The 17,850-nt window shown below is 33.2% G+C and overlaps 1 protein-coding gene across 3 annotated transcripts in view; it reads left to right on the plus strand.

The window, feature by feature from the left end:
- LOC121126158 (probable Na(+)/H(+) antiporter nhx-9) overlaps window positions 1-17,850 on the plus strand; it is a 210,874-nt gene that overhangs the window by 169,461 nt on the left and 23,563 nt on the right. For all 3 annotated transcript variants that reach the window (XM_071891658.1, XM_071891659.1, XM_040721465.2), the window contains 5 exons: window positions 11,047-11,241; window positions 11,305-11,482; window positions 13,594-13,715; window positions 13,914-14,116; window positions 15,999-16,157. In XM_071891658.1, the coding sequence (XP_071747759.1) occupies window positions 11,047-11,241; window positions 11,305-11,482; window positions 13,594-13,715; window positions 13,914-14,116; window positions 15,999-16,157 (857 nt within the window). The remainder of the gene's footprint in view (window positions 1-11,046; window positions 11,242-11,304; window positions 11,483-13,593; window positions 13,716-13,913; window positions 14,117-15,998; window positions 16,158-17,850) is intronic.

Raw genomic sequence — 17,850 nt, forward strand, 5'->3', positions numbered from 1 at the left:
TTTGACATATCTATTTCAATTCAACATGTAGTAATTGAGCCAAAAAATGTATCGTGAACATGTTTTAGTTGCAGAGGAACACAAAAAGTACGTTTATATTGATGGATTCAAGAAAAGACGTCTCAACATCTTTAAATATTATTTTTAATAATATTTTTTATTCAATATATTATTCTCCGTAACAAATAATATGAACTTCAAAATATCGGCAAAAAGATTGGCAGCTCTTAAAGATGAAGATTGAGTGGATCGTGTATTGAGATTAAGGCACTCGTTAAACTGTTAAGTCCAGTGGGTTAAAGTCAGGTGGGGTAGGGTAATATGGAAGCAGGCCTAAAGTAAGCAATATTTCTGCAGTTGAAGTTTTGATTATTTTTGGCTGCATAGAAGGGGGCGATATCTTGCGTCCAGACAACTCCCTGTAGTGTAGGGCTATTCAGCCACGGTAAGACTGTGCCCCTTCTATTACTCCTTATTTCCCTCAATCTCTCAAACCTAGAAAAAGTATAGCGGCGTCTTCTTCCCCTCACTAGCTATGATGCAAAGGACCGTCATCTGGTTGAGTGTTTGGTACGGAAAGTACTTGACCCTTTTCTATTGTTACCGCTAGGAACCAATCACTCTATCTGTTCACAACAACGTCCAGTGAAAATATATTTTACACCGGACCGTGGAGGAGATTGGACACGATTTGTCTTTTTTGTGGTTGCTTTGACCCTTTTTATACAATTAATTGATTTTTTTTTTTTTTTGCAACTGTAGTTTGGTAGCGTGAAGATGCATCATAATTGAAAATAGCAGGGATAAAATCTTAATTCAGTGCTATGGAGTTTTTTTGTTCTATCTCAGTAAATGTTGTTCCTCATCATTTCAATTAATTGTATTCAACCAGTATTCAAATACAAAAAAAAAATCCCAATTTGATTTGTATAAACAAAAGTAACATCAATTTTAAATTAATGAACGGAATTGTCTATTTATACTAAAATACTATTTTCATAGGTGATCAATTTGTTGTATAGTTACTCATTTTTATACTACAAAGTCAGTTTTTTGTTTGAATAAAGTTTTTTCTGCAAATATATTCTAAGTTTCTTGAAAAAATAAGTATGTACTTTTAACTAGAAATTATAAAACCTAAAATTTTGTTTTGTTTAGTAGTGTTTTTTTTTTTATTTGCTGTCTATTTTTAGTTAAAAAAAAGTTTATTAATTTCCAAAAGTGTTTTAAAGTATGTAACTAACTTTTTGAACAATAAAGTATTCAACTTTAAATTCGGCATTCAAATGTCAAACCATTAATGAGAAAAATATGGAGAAAAAAGTATATGTTTGTATTCTGATAGTTGTGGTTCTATTTATAAATTATCCCTTTTTAGAAACTTCAAACGTAATTGCGAGTAAGGAGCACTAGATTTAGTTTTTATACTAATATTAGTCAGTAGATATGTTTTTCATCCAAAAGTTTTGAGCCATGTTCACAAGAATTTAGGCATCTTTCACATCCAAATTTATAGATATAAGTACTTTGGACGTCTTTCAATATGACTTTTTTTTATCAAACATATGGAAACTGATAATATTTCTATTTTCCAAGTCTAAACTAACTAAATTTACAAATAACTTTGATTTTTTGATCTTGTGCCTGCTACAAGAGCCATTTAACTAAATTGTTCACATTTTTCTAAAATCCCGCCCAGAGGATTATCATTCAAAATTCAAAATGCGTACCCTATGAACACTTATACATATTTCTTAGATATGGAAGTAAACAAATAAATTGTTGCCTTCTTTGAAACTTTCAAATGTGCTTTACAATTTATGGTAAGATGTTTCTCTGCTTTGGGTCAGTTATGATTCAAGTATCAAAGTCACTCAGTTGTTCCACACGACTCATAGCTACATCATTGCTTACTTCAACTGACCTAATAAACTTATGGCCTTTCTTTTTTCTGTCATAATCTTCCCAGGCGTCAGTATGAATAGACTCTTGTCCTACCAGATCTATGAGAACCGTGCTGCAATGATGACAGGAAATACTGGCTCTCAGGTTTCTTTATTTCTATACGAATTTAATGGATTTTTTTTGGCGAAAAACTTAATTTACTTCCTAATATTTATTCCAAAGCTTTTGTCATTTTTTTTTTCTAAATTCTTCCTCTAAAGTTGCTGGTACATTACAGTGAGTTCCTTCTGAACCAACCAAGGCTCACAAACTTTCAAGGAAGACAAATCAGGACTGTTGACAGGCCATGTGCCTTTGCTCCAGGAAGAATCTAAGTTTTCTGATCACCATTTTTGTCTCTTTTTGGAGTGGTGAGTAGGGGTATCATCTTGCTGGAAATTGCTCTTGATGTGTCAGACAACATTTTCCTCTTCAAAGGAGGTCCAGTTTCTTCAGTACAAGATAAAGCTGACATCAGAGACTTACTGAGGATCTCTGTTGCGTAGTACTCGGCCGTCAAAGTTTGGTTTCATGGAATCAGGTGAACATCTGACACTGCCTGTCGGCTGATAACGGCCAAAACCCGAGTTTTCAGAGGAAATTTCACAGTTGGAGTGGGTTCCACATCTCCCAAATCTCTTTTCCAAACCCAATCTGTTTTGAGATTTGGGATATGAAATAGCTTAAATGGACTTTCACACCTGAAGAGGATACATTTCCATTCATCTGCAGTCCAGTGTTTCCACTCAAGACAGAATTGAAGTCGGGCCTTCATTTGGTTTTCTGAAAGTTTGGGGAGCAGACAAAGTTCTTATAGCAAAGCATTCAATGAGTGCCTCAGTTGGTTGTGGATAGATTACTTGGATATTGGATAGCCCTTTGAAGTTAATCTTGCTGCAAGTTTCCTTGTAGATTGCCTCTTTTTGGTCAAAGATTTTGAAATAAACAGTTTGGGAACTTTGCTAATTTTTTTCTTCCTTTCTTGACCCTTCGGATGGGTAAGGGTTTGTCCACCCTTCCTTTTCCTAAACGCAATGGTTCTGGAAGGAAACTGTAACCTTTGACCAACAGACTTGGCCCTCGTCTCCAAAGAGTGTACCTTCACCATTTCGTATATTGAATTTCAACTAACATCCTGTGGAGTTTTCTGATCCCTTTGATACTGATGTATGATGCAATCATCGAAAATTATTGCCACAGAAAAAATCAATATTGCTTCATGATTGTATCTGCCAAATTTCATTTTTTTAAAAGTATAAAACGTATATTTTTAATACCCCCATGCATGGTTGGACATTCTGTAATTGGTACATGATCAGAGTTTTTTCCATTTACAATGATGTTATCATTATTATTTAGTTTTGGAGGAGGAAACATCCAAGTATAAAGGGTGTGAACTCATGGCTAATGGAGACAAACACTCATGATTTGTCAGGGACTAATAGGTACTAGTCCTCGATGAACTTGAGTAAAATAGAGGTTTGACATCAGAGTAAATCCTGTCTATATGCTTGCTAGATACAAAGTAGGATTTGTGTTAATTTTCTTTCTCTCAATGCTGCATGCAGCTACTTTAATAAAACATTATGACAGCAAATTTGCTATTATCCAAAACATACAACTAACTGTCAGGATTACCATGTCATTTTGGCTTCATGTCCCCATACATTGTCAAAAGGGTGACCTTAGACAAGTATGACACTTTTGGTAGTCGGAAATTTATTAGAGATTTTTTTTTTAATCTGAACACTAACAAATTCAATAATTAATTAAGGTTGAGTGATTGAAATTAATTTATATTTCTTTAAATCAAAGCATAAACAATAGTTAGAAAACAAAATCAACATGGGCTCTCCAAAAAGTGGGTGGAGAGAGTCTTGTGAGGGTTGAATGGCTACGTTAGGGCGGATCAGAATAACCTTTTCTAATAAATTAATTTTAATAGCCTGGAAAAGATGCTAGATAAGGATTAATTTAATTATTCAAAATATCTTATAAAAGTATATACTTCTTCAGGTACCCCGTACCTAGAGAAAATCTGAGAACATTCACAGTTATTGTATATGCTTAATATTATTAGAACTTAAAAGATGCATAAGGTATTTTATAAAATACTATTATAAAAGAAAATGCCAATTGATTTCTATTGCACCACGTTATGAAGAAATACTGTTTAATAGCACCATTGCTATAAAATAACACTATAGTATTAGACCAGAACTGTTTTAATTTCAATCAGTGTTATGTTTCACCCTGAAATGGAAAGTGAACCACAAAGAGATATACTCTATCCATAATTCAATCACTGTTCATAAGATTGACATTCCGAATGACTACGAAACAGCAAACTCATAAGTATGTTAATTTCCTATTTTTGGATGTGGTGAAGATCTGTTAAATCATCTTCAGCTTCCAGTACTTGACAATGTAATAAAATACAATTGTTGCATCAGACAGTTATTGAAAAATGAAACGAATAAAGATACATCAGTGTCAGTAAGATAAATTTTTTAGTCAACTAAAATTTATTTGGGAGAGTGACATTATCCCAATTGTATTGGAATCACGAATTCAAACAATATTAAAGCCCTACCATGGTAAATACAACAATATTCTCAAATCCCTTATTGAAACTATAGTAAGGGACATTTTCTCTGAAAAATGTATAGACTTTCAATAATGAAAAACTAGACTTTTTTATATTGGAGCCTGTAAGTGTGCATTACTTCCTAACTGCTGTTCTACAGCCACAAAAATTTATAATAGATTAAAGAATATAAAGGAAAATGGCTATGTGGGGTTTGGACGGGGCATTTACAAAGATTACATCATCCAAATTCGGTAGAAGAGAAAGAAAATAAAAATATATTTATGATAAGCAGAAACAGAAAGATCAAACAGAAAATGTAACAGTGGCAAAAGAAAATGACTTCTTTTCAAGGAAAAAAGAAAAAAAATGATATTTTTTGTACAAAATTAAAATTTTGGAGCAAAAAAAATGTGCTATATAATTATTCTACAGAATATACGATGTAAGTTATATATATATATCCAATGGAACACAAAAAGGCAAAAGTATACTGATTATCAAGATGAAAAGAAGGTATTATTTACTGCAAAATCAAAATGTATGAGGCAACTTTCAAATCAGGTACAGGCTCTCAAAGAAAAAGAAAATTAATAATTTACCAAGGCTTGAAATACCCTTTGATCAAGGTATAGTTCTCATTGCTAGTTCCCTTTTATAGGATATTGGAATTATGTCCAGTCAAGATAGATCCGATATTATCAACAGAAACAAAGATATATGAGCCAAACAAAACAAGAGAGTTTCTTTCCAAAAAGACTTTAACTTTTTTATTGAAAATCAAAACTATGACGAGCATATAGGTATAGAGTAGCCATTCATTCGATATAATTACCGTTGGCATCAATAACGGCCTCAATACGGCCTCTGAACCGGCTGCAGGCTCTTCTGACCATCTCATTGTCCATGTTGCCGAATACCTCCTTGATGGAGTCCATCAGGCTGGCCTTGGTGATATGGGGATGTCTGTTGGTATGTTTCTCGACATAGCTCCAGACAAAATAGTCCAAAGGATTAAGTTCAGGAGAGTTAGGAGGCCACAAATCCTTGGTTACGACGTCATAACAGCTCTCGGTTAACCACTGCATGGAGATTTTGGACACATGGCAGGGTACTGAGCCCTGTTGCCACACTCAGGGCCTGTCTCCGGCCTTCATGGACCTGGTAGAGTCATCCTCGACCATTTTCTTCACCTTATCGACAAAGTCGGTGTCCCTGACCTTCCTGTCGGCACCTTCCTCCTTGGGTGCCCTCTTTATGGTGGCATCAACATCCCAGGTGTCCTCTAGCTTCTTACAGATACGCTGAACAGTTTGTAAATGCACTCTTAAGGTTGAAGCAATCGTTGAATTGGAGATTTCACCTCCATTATTAACCAATGCCATGACTACGGCGGACCTCGAAAGCTCCTCGTTCCACTTATAGCTCTTTATCTCCTCATATGATGACGGCATGATGCTAACTGAACTACATATCGCCAGCTGACGAGAATAGATTTCATATTTGGTAACAGGCTTTTTATTTGATAATGTCGTCTTCAAGTTATCAAGGTTTAAAGTAGGTGACAATTTGATCCCTGCTCCCTGTATAAGAGTACAAGAACCAGGATCAAAATTTATAGTTGGCAATATAGGCTGAAATCTGGATCTGCAAAAGAAATGAAAAATGGGTTATTTGAATATGGACCAAAGATTAATATTGATTTAATAGAAAGATGGAGCTGGAGTGAGCACAGAAGTCAAAGGATTAGCCATACACCTAATTGAGGTGAATATTTATGGATCAGTTCATCATTTCCTTGTCAGCTACACGCCAAGGAACAGCCACTTTGTCATTTGAAAAAAAAACACAGAAAACATCTGGCTCCATGAATCCACTTTTGCAATCGGCAAACAATTACAAACTTGTGAGAGAAAAACAAATTTAACAAATGAAATAATTGAAGCAAGGCTATGAAAAGTAGATTTTGAAGATTTAAGTACTCACTAGAAATATTTATTAGAAATTCATAAAGCCATAAAAATAGGATTTTGTCCATGAGATCAGGTTAAACGCAATCCAGGGTGATGGAAAATTCTCGTTGGATAACTCCCAAAATTATTCATATGACAATGTCCCCAGGGATGTGTTCAAGTCTTTTGAGCTCAGTCGAACTCTTGGTCAAAAGGTGACCTCAGATGGTTTTCCTAGTCATTAAAAAAAAGTACCTGCTCTCAGCCTTGAATTATGAATTTGAGCTATGAACTACATTGAGCTAATTATTGGCAGAGAACCAAAATCACGCCACCACAAACACGGCAAATGACAAATGAAGACATATTAAGGGTTTTTCATTAACAGTGCTCACCTTTTCTTTTAAATAAAACGAAAACGATTTGAGATATCGACGATTTCTTTATTTGCCATTAAAATACATTCAAGTGAATTTATGAATAAAGTTCGATGTCGTTTGAATGACCACCACGTGCACGTGTCACGAAGTCCAATCGTTGAACCCAATTTTCGACTAATTTTCCACATAAATTGGCTGAAACTGCAGCAATTTCGCGTTGAATATTTGTTCTGAGCTCTTCTAACGTCAACGGGCTTTCACGTGACCCCAAAGAAAATAGTCTAGAGGCGTTAAATCGCACGAGCGAGGTGGTCAATTGACTGGTCCATTTCTTGAGGTAAGACGCCCACCAAACTTACTCTTCAATAAATCAATTGTAACATTTGCTGTGTGTGAAGTGGCACCGTCTTGTTGAAGCCACATATCGTCCAAAAATGTGCATCATCGCTGAAGATGATTTTACGTTGAAAATCAGGATCATTTTCGAATTTTCCTTATACCCATTTTACAAAATACAGACGTTTGAAGTGCTCAATCGGCTTCAGTTCTTTTGTCAACTTGATTTTTTTACGGGTGTAGGCCCAGATCTTTTCGCAAAATTTTCCACAACGATATCACAGAGATGCCCAACGATTGAAAACGGCGCGTATTGGACAAATTTGGGTCATTGTGAATTGATGCACTTGCAGCAGTAATATTTTTTAAACTTCGTGCATATCTTTGTCTCACTGGCACAGGAACATTATGTAGCGTGTACGTGAACTCAATTTTTTTCAACAAACGTTCAATTGTTGATTTTGCAGGTCGATTACGTTGACCATAAATTGGTGTTAACGCTCTTAAAGTTTGGATCAAAGACTCACCACTTTTGTAATAAATTTTAATAATTTGCAAGCGTTGCTCGAGTGTGTATGGTTCCATGATGAAACTAAAATTATTTCTGAGCACAGTTGTCAAAGAAACAATAAGAAATATGACGTCGTTTTCGAAACCTATCAACGAAAAATGTGAGCATCCCTATTGAAAAACCCTTTATACTCAGATTTAACAGAGAATTAAAATATCATTCAATGAATTTCCTTAGTGCACTCAATTAGTGGAAAGGATGCTCAAAGAACAACTGACTGAAGCATCCACCCTAACCTGCACTGAAAAGAAGAACCCTCTTTTTTGTTCCAATACTCTTTTGAGTTCTTTTGATCACTTTTTCGACACTTTTGGTCCCCTACGCCCCTGATGCCAACCGACTACACTATTTCGAGGAGAAGGCCTTCCGTTTCTGTCGTAATTATTTCATTATTGATGTATATTCATTCATAGTGGGTAAAAAAAAGCACTTTAATCAACTGTATTTTCCAAAAATTATCAGGGGAGAAACCCTTAATGATCAAAATCCATCTCTGAAACTCCTCCCCTTGTTTGATTTTTCACAAGTAAACTACTGCATTTTCCTCCCCAAAAGGTTCTTAGTCATTAATAATTTATATATCTTACCTTATTTGGGATACTTTTAATACAACTGTCTCCTTGTTTCTAAGTAATCCAATTAAATTTACAATATTAAATAATATTTCATACAAAAAAATGATGCAAAATAAAAATAAACAAAGAGAATGGTAAATAAATTATTCATACGTTTCTCTTGGAATAATAGCACGCAAATTCATTAATTAAACATAATACAATTGATATGATTTTGTAAAGTGGATATTGCCAAAGAAATGTAAATAAAGTTAAAGGCTATAACTAAAAAAGGAGGTATCAAAATTTCTGTAATTTTACACAAACTATGAGAATAGTAAAAAAAAAAATGTGCATTATTTCGAGGGATCTACTGCTCTTCAAAGTTTAGTAAAAATTGACATCTACACAGATTTAAACTCTATGTCTAAATTAATACAAAAATTAATTTTGAGAGTTATTTTATCATTAAAACAAAAAGGAGTACTCGGCAGTGCGCAAAACTTCCACCTTTGGTCATTTTTTGGTGTGACCTTGACTTTTGACTTTGACCTCTTATAATATAATGGCCTTTTTTTGTCACCATACCAAGTTTGATCAAAATGAGGCTGTAACTTATATTATTATATTTTATTTTATTCAATAATAATCTACTGCTGCTTTTGCAGTTTAGCTGACTTTGGTTTAGTTTCTGTCAAAAATTCAACTCTGGGCATCAATAAAAACAAGATTCACGGAACTAATAAAATCTCTCAAATGCGTTGCCTCAGTTTTAAACAAAAGTTTGGTCTAGTCAGATTCTAAAGATGAGTTGTTGAAGATTTTAAACAATTTTTCTCATATAACGGAATAAATATCAGTTTGAGGTTGACAAAATCAAGGATTCCAATTGACCCATGAGTGTGTCTCGTAATACTGGGCAAATCCGGACTAGTCATCCTTGAACTACAATTTCACTACCTACCATTAAAGCACCTGGTGTGACTGTTAAATCATTATCCAGTACTCAAGAATAAAAAAAACACTGATATTATTTTCTATGGAAATATTTATTTTGAGATATATAACGATGGTTCAAACTTAGACGACTAATTTTTCAAGAAGATTGAATCAGAATATTACATATGCTTTCATTTACTATTATGCACATCCGTTAAATTAATATTTTGCTTATTACTACTTAATATGAACTTTTCTTATTAATTGATAATTTCTTTACCTTAGAAAAAAGTCGCTCAATAATAATATTTTTTATATATCATTTTTATTTTGTATTGAAATTGTCAAAGTTTGTTGTCAAATAAAATTAAATTCGTAATTTGTAGTATTTTTCGAAGTTATTAAGCGTCGAATAACATTGCTTCAATAACATAATAACTTTGGAAAAAACGTACTTCTAGCTTTGTTTTAATGCAGTATATGAAGTGTAAAAATCATTCTATTTAGGCCAAGTATGCCTTGTTCTGCTTAATAACATGTTGCCTAAGAGAAATCCAATTTGATAATGCCCTTCTTCCTATTGTCAAAAAAAATATAAATATATTTATTGAAGTCTAATTTGTACCCCCAGTAGTGGGGTGTCCATAGGCAGAACCAGGTGTTAGTCACTGGTACCAATTCTGGACTATAGGGTAAACGCATAAAAACTTCCCTTCCGAGGTCCTGGAGCTTGTGGCGCGGCATCAATGATGTGTACGGCCTGGCGTTGTATTGATGAAACACAATACCTCTCTTATTCACCAATTCTGGCCACTTTTGTTTGATGAACAGCTTCAAATAGTCTAGTTATTCACAGAAGAGGACAGAATTCAGTGTTTGGCCATAGGAGAACAGCTCATAGTAAATGATTCCCTGCCAATCTCACCAAACACACAGTATCATGTTTCTAGCATTCAATCCTGGCTTGGTTTGGGCTACATTGTTGGCTTTCGACAACGATCATAGACAGTTACAATACGCTCCAGAAATGGATCGCTTTTGTTTTGGTCCTTGAGATTTTAAAAATATGGTGAATTTCTTTCTTTGAGGCCTCAATACTCAATGCAGGATAATTCACAACTAAACTCGCCATGTGGAATATTGTTCAAAAAGCGTTTGTAGTCTAATCATAAGACCAATGTGACCAATAATGAACATGATATAATTAGTAAAAAAAGGGCGGGAAAACTAAGTTACTTTTTCTGCAACTTAAATTGTAGAAATGTACTATCCCGGTTTTGAATAAAATATTTTGACCTTTAACTACATATACTCGTTGCTATACTCGCCTTAAGTGGGGTTCATTATTTTATATATTTGCACTCCTCTTTTCTTTTTAAATATGACACGTTGAGCCTTAGCTACACTCACTTTTCGTTAAAAATGAGTCGTTCAGCTCGAAAAGCAAACAAAAAGATATACTTTCCTGTATCAATGCATAGAAGTAACCAAAAAAAAATCCATACACAAACCATTTTTTTTCTTTTCTAATCTCAAAACTTTTATTTTCTCTACTTTTTACCATGTACTGGTCTCACACAAACTCCTATTAAGTTGCACACAGAGGTGCACACATGGGGAAGGGGTGGTACAATACGTGGGCTGTAATTTGTAAAATAAATTTAAAACAATTAATTTAATTTAATATATATACAAAATTATCAAATAACTTTAAAGGAGTCTGATTTTCAATCCCAATACTGATCTAACTTTAACTCTTCTTTATACATTGAAAATATTGCAGATGGCGTTGCCGTGGTTTTTTATAAATTGATGAATACATTTGCTGAAATGCAACATGCTGGAATCCCCATAACTTTAATGGACTTTGGACTTGGAGTCATTTCCTTTCTATCAGTTGCATTTGGTGGACTTATGATCGGGATATTAGTTGGGTTTTTGAGTGCACTTATTACAAAGTGTACTTCGGATGTACGAGGTAAGACTCCAGCCTCTTGTTTGATCTAATTAAAATATACTTTAACAATTTTATTTTTTCTAGTCGTGGAACCTTTAGCAGTATTTGGCATGGCATATTTATCTTATATTACAGCAGAATTGTTCCATTGGTCGGGTATTATAAGTTTAATTGGATGTGGGCTGATACAAGCTCACTATTCCTTCAAGAACATTTCCGAAAAGTCCTACATCACAGTCAAATATTTTATCAAAATGTCGAGGTATGGATATTAAAGATATATGTAATATATTATTGTTGTAAATCGTAAGCGTTTTCGATATTTTAAAAAAGAAATCGAAAATGAGGATAGTAATTATTTTAGAGTTTTGTAGAGTTATTTATTTGTTGATATCAAATAAATTATAGGAGAACAAAAAAGTATCAGTTTTATTAAGTGTAAATAATAAACCAAAAAAAATGATTGAGGATCTAATTTTTACTAGTCTGAAGTTACTAATCATTCGAGAAAACAGTGGAGGAAAATCTTCCTGTCTCCTTTAATTCGGAGAAAATGTATTCGATCAATACCACTCAGGCACGATTGGAGTGAATTTTTAAGTCAAACCCCTTAGGGTTCAAAGAAACAGAGTGAAATTAGGCATTTATGATACAGCTGGACAAGAACGATTTCCATTATTAACACCCAGTTATTACAGTGAGGGACGAAGAACCATTTTAGTGTACGATGACACATATCGAGATTCGTTCTCATACGTAGAAAATTGGCTGAATGAGTTGGATATCTACGCAATAAGTCATGACATTATGAAAATGCTTATTTTGGAAATAAATGTGCTCTTTGAGATAAAAGAGCCATTTCAAAGAAAGAAAGACACAAATGTGCTAGGAAGCATCGAAGGATGTTCATAGAGATTAGTGTTAATACTCCAGAGGGAGGACAACCAACCTTTGCAGGATCAGTTGATTATAACTGAGCCTTCGGAGCGTCTTCGAATAATTTCAAGATATTATTGTAATTATTCCGAATATTTTGTTGAAAATGAATGTTATTGATTGGAGGGAGGAATTGTCCCCACGGCTTGAAAATGAAATAAGATTATAAAACGAGTGCTACTTTTTGAGTTATATATTGTTCTTGTTTTAAACATGATATAAATATATACCGCTTAATATACAAGGTAAGTCAGCAACATGTGTCTTGTCAGAGGCTTGACCCCACATGTTGTTACCCTCTGGGTATTTAATATTCAGTCATGGCAAGTTGGTATATCTAAGTACCTTATAGTAGGCCTTGTGGCCAATTTTCTGTGCAGCTTTGAAAAAGAACAGAGGTATCTTCTTTTCATCAGAGGCCACAGTGCCTAGGACCATTGTCTGAATATTTGGTGAGGTAAACTCCTTGGACCTCTTTTTTTGTTTCTAGAAGCCAGCGGTCGTTCTGGGGATTGTGGAATTGATCAGCTGTGAAAATCTTCTAGTCCAAATTTTTTTTTCACAATTGATCCTTTTGCCTATATAAACGCAAGGATTTTTTTTCTACCTCTTGAGCCTCCTGGATTTCATGTCCTCTATCAGAAGGTGGCATGGGGCTTTGTGAAAGACACTAATCCCAAGTTGTGAGCTATAGTCCTAGGAGCAACCAGAGAAGCCGTTGGCGAGGCTATGCTTAGACTAACTTCTTACCCCTTTTTAATTTATGCCCTACACTTCCTGACATCCTGGAGAGGTCTTCTCAACTTTTATCTATATTTACCAACTTAAAAACCAGACTCCAAGCACAGTTAAAAAAGTCTGTAATCTTCATTACTTAGATCTGAGAACTGCTTCCTTATTGATTGCTGCCCACACATAATGATGAAATGACTAAATGATTTGTATAGTGTCTTTAAGTAAAAAGGACTGCAGAAACATAATATCTAAAAAATATCACTAAACCTTTTGATAGTAATTGGAATAAAAAACGTGAATTAACAGTCCACGTTTTTCTGCCCTACCCTGTTTATATATATATTCGCTGTTAAGACTTTTCATTGAATAAGCTCCAAGCAGTTTTGAAAGAAAAAAATACAAGTCCTAGTCCGTATCAAACAAGAAAATAAACAGTAATTACTGAATTTCAATCTTCAATTCGTATCTGATTCTAACAAGGGCTTACAATTATGACATGAGCACACAAACACGTCGTTACACTCTCTACTTAGTTCTTCTCTCCTCAAGAATGAAAGGATAATGATGATTGCTATAGAAAATAAAAATAACTTTTAGGTATCGAACAAGAACAAAAACACTTGCAAAGTAAAAAATGCTTACGATTTACAACATGAACTTATAGAAAATTTTATCAAATACTCTTCCATTATACATATATAGTGCCACAAGTGACGTCATAATATTCTTATTCCTTGGAATCGCTCTCATCAAGGGTCCCTATGCTTGGGAAACTAGATTTGTTCTCTGGACACTTATATTTTGCCTCCTCTTTCGATTCACAGGTTTGTTACGTGATTAATTTAGTTGTAGTTACGGACATGATTACAATTTTTGAAGAAAAAAAAAATTGACAAATAATTGACCCTTTTTGCAGAATTTTGATTTTTACGATAAATTTGACAACACGTTTTCTTCTCAGTAGGCTCTATTATAAGTCACAAGCCTGTATACAGTCAAAACTATCTTTGTTTTAATTACAGGAGTCTATGTACTTACCTGGATATTGAATCGTAGACGTGTTCGTAAAGTAAATCTTCAAGAGCAGTTCATTATGGCCTATGGTGGACTGCGGGGTGCAGTGGGATTTTGTCTCGTCAATATGATCAGCGAGGACATTATTAAACAAAAGCAAATGTTTGTTACAACTACTCTCGCCGTTGTTACCTTCACTATCTTCATTCAAGTAATTACACATTTCTCAAAAAAATTTATGAAAAAGATACTACATCTATTTTACTACACAGTGGAACATTCATTTTATACAAATGAATCCAAGCCAAAATAGAATTTGTCCTTTTGTACTGAATCCAAAACGGATCTCAGATTTTCTCTGAGTCTTCTAAATTCTGACATATCAAGGCTCTATAGTAATTCGGAACTATCATCCTACAGTGTCATTTTTTACCCTTAAAACAATCTCCAATTAAAAATAGGATTAATAAAATTGATGTAAAAGGTTTTTTTTTATGATTATACAAAATGTTTTTATAATATTCTGTATCTTGTTCCCAACTTGGTATATTTTCATTTTTAGGCTGAGAAAGAATGAAAAACGACACTTTTCTTTAGACCCTTATAACTTATTCACTATGCATAGTTATAAGGAATACTTTTTCTCGGGTAAATTCTCTTCCCGTCGATCCTCGTGGAATTCGGAATCCAAATTCAAACATCTCTTGAGATGGATGATAAAATTAGAAGAATATTCTTTTAATTGCTTCGATATTTTTTTTTACATGACATGACGTTATAAAATTGCACTGAAATTGCGAGAAAATATGATGATAATGTTGACTATTTGCTGGTACATCCACCAAAAAAATGGGATCACTCCAAAATGGAACAAAAATCCTCGGAGATGCATCTTTTTTAAATAGATATTTTTTTAAATTATATATTCAATATTGTTTCTATAATATAAGCTATGATATTCCTCATCACTATGTCTTATAAATAAGTTATAAGGATCTAAATAAGAGTTTGGTTTTATCAAATAGCTATGTGTTACATATCGATATAATACCAAACATTAGTTACTTATTTTGATTCGGTCCATTCGATTAATTCGAAAGTAAAAAGTAAAATGAAACACAAAAAAAAAGAGGAATCTTGTTTAAAAAAAATTTATTAATTATAAATTTATATCAAAACACTCGTAAAGACTCAATTATGGTCTGTTGGACTCAATTTACTCAAGTAGAAAAGGTGTATTCATATAAATCAAGTAGACTATTAAATTTTGAAGTCGACACGGGTTTTTCATGCAAGTGACAAATGAACTAACATCTGAGTGGAGGCAATAACTGTTTGAGTCGACACAGCACATACAAAAAAAAAATCAAGTTTCCTTGAACTTGACTAACTAAAACTTGAAAGATTTGATTTATGATAAGTCTAATTTTACGTTTCTACTGATTTGATCATGTTCATTTTCAACAAGTGTCATCTTAGGGGCATTTATTACAACAAAGCTCGGCGAGTTTTTTGTCAGCAAAGTTAATTTCGGCGACATTTGTATGTAATATACATTACTGGATGAATGACGTCATTACTCATTAGAGTGTGTTTAAAATTTAAAGGTCCCATTCTAGCATAAACCATTGATCCAACGTTGTTTAAATGTTCAACGTTAGCAATGTACCTTAAAAGTCCCGATTTTACGTATAGCTGGCTTGGTTTTTTTATTGGTTCAAAAACAATTTTAGGTTTTAATTTTACACTCCTTCTTGATGGGGAAAAATACTTACTATGTAAGTAATGGCTTGACAAGTTGTATGGGTTATCCGCTCTATAAACCAAATTTTAAAAAAACAATAATGATTAAAAAAAAAAAAAAAAACACTGAGCGAAATATACACGTGTTTTTTTTTTGTTTTTTTTTCTGTAAAGTTGGGACTTTTCGGGCCATGTATTGTATTACAGATAAGAAAAAAAAATAGCTGTAACGAAGCTTACCCATATCAACCATATTGCAAATGAATATATTCAAACTCTACTGAATTGCAAATTTTAACTGAATTCCAAGATTTGTTTGTATTGATAACCTAATCGTTTATGCTTTGCAGGGAGGAACAATAAAAGCACTTGTTAATCTTTTAAACATTGATAAACGTAAGGAAGACACAAAAAGGCTTTTATCGGAAGAGGTGAACACGTCCATAATGGAAAACATCATGGCAGGGATTGAAATTATATCAGGGAAACATGGACAGCAATGGTTTTGGGTAAGACATTTAATTTATCCCATATTTATCATATAGTAAAGAATATATTACCATGATTAAAGGTTTCAATTAAGAGATTTTGAAGATAACAATTAAGTTAGTAAGTGGGGCATTTTATTTTTTCTGCAAGACCCTCAAGGATAAATTTATGAGTACTATATGAGAGTCACAAAAAATGTTAGCAAACTCGACTATTTTTAAATAAATAAAGCAATTAGAAAAAAGAAAAAAATAGCAACATTTTACTTAAAAATCAAAAAAAGGATCTGACAAATAATTTGAAGTTTTGATAAACCAATTTAAAAAAATATATATATATTGGAAAAAAAATCCCGTCATTTAATTACAAAATCAGCATACTTTGGTTCAAAACATTAAAACCACTGTATAACAGGGACGTTTGGTAAATCTACTATAAACCATATAATAATTAACATATGTAAAATATACGGGGGCCTGGAATTTATTTCGCAGTATTTGGAGGGTGCGTACATGTTTTTTGAAGTGGTGCATGGGGGGTTTCCCCTTCTTGGTGGTCCTGCCACTCACAAAACAAATTTTGCACCAAAGTATTCTAAATTTGTTGGTAAATGATGAGACATTTTTTCAATGGCAATTTTCTCCGAGGCAATTTTATCAATAGAAATATTCCACTGACAATTTTCTCTGGCCAATTTTCCTAGAGCCCACAAAATGCATGTCATAAAACGGAACTCATTTTTAGTAGTATATTCTAAATTTATAAGGAGATTGGGCCTTGAGAACCTGTTGGTAATTTTGCAATAGATTTAAATCCTCTTCTGAACTCAATAGCCTCGTTGTAGGCATTATATATTTTTTTTCTTCTTGGTTGAGCCCCCTTCTTAGGTAGTGGTTGAGTCTTTCACACATGACTGTTTTTTTACTTCAAGTTGTTTGCAGTTACGATAAACTTGGGCCAGGGGTATATTTTGTTGTTGTTGCAGTCTTTGCACGGCCTCTCTTTGTCTATATAGTAGACTCCAAAGACGTCATTTGGACATTTGTATCCCGTCACTCCAAAAGCAACCTCTAATGATTTTTCTCATAATTGAGTGGGTTATATTCTTTGATGATTTCTCGTCAATTTCTATCGACAAATTATTCTCATTTACCCTTTGGAGGGGCTGCAAATTTCACTTAAAGTAGTCCAAATTGATCTTCACAATAAAATAATGACATATTGATAGCCTTTATTAGGGCTTTAATTGCTTCGATTACAAGAAGATACTCATTTCTGAATAAATAAAAAATTGAATTTTTAACTCATTCCGCAAATTTGAATAGCTAGTTAGGCAATAATTGACGAAAGTATGTTATTCAAATATTAGCCTGTATTTATATAGAAGGATTTTCATTTCTTTTCAGGATTTTTGTTCAATATTGTTTTTTATAGGTCAACAAATAACATTTCTATGTCAAGTAATTAGTCCACTTTATTTTTATTTATTTTTCTCTTTCTTGGTCTAGGGAAGTTACATTCTTAAAAAATATATATACATAAACATTATAGTTTATAAATAAATCCTTAAACTCAAAAGACAGGAGTTCTATAAACATGTTAAACAGATAATGTACATTATTAAATACATTTTCTCTGAAAGATTTGATAAAGTATGTCCATAGATTTAAAACAAACATTAAAATAACCCTAAAATTCACATTAAAATATGAA

The sequence above is a fragment of the Lepeophtheirus salmonis genome, chromosome 11 (assembly GCF_016086655.4).
Source record: "Lepeophtheirus salmonis chromosome 11, UVic_Lsal_1.4, whole genome shotgun sequence".
NCBI lineage: Eukaryota > Metazoa > Arthropoda > Copepoda > Siphonostomatoida > Caligidae > Lepeophtheirus > Lepeophtheirus salmonis.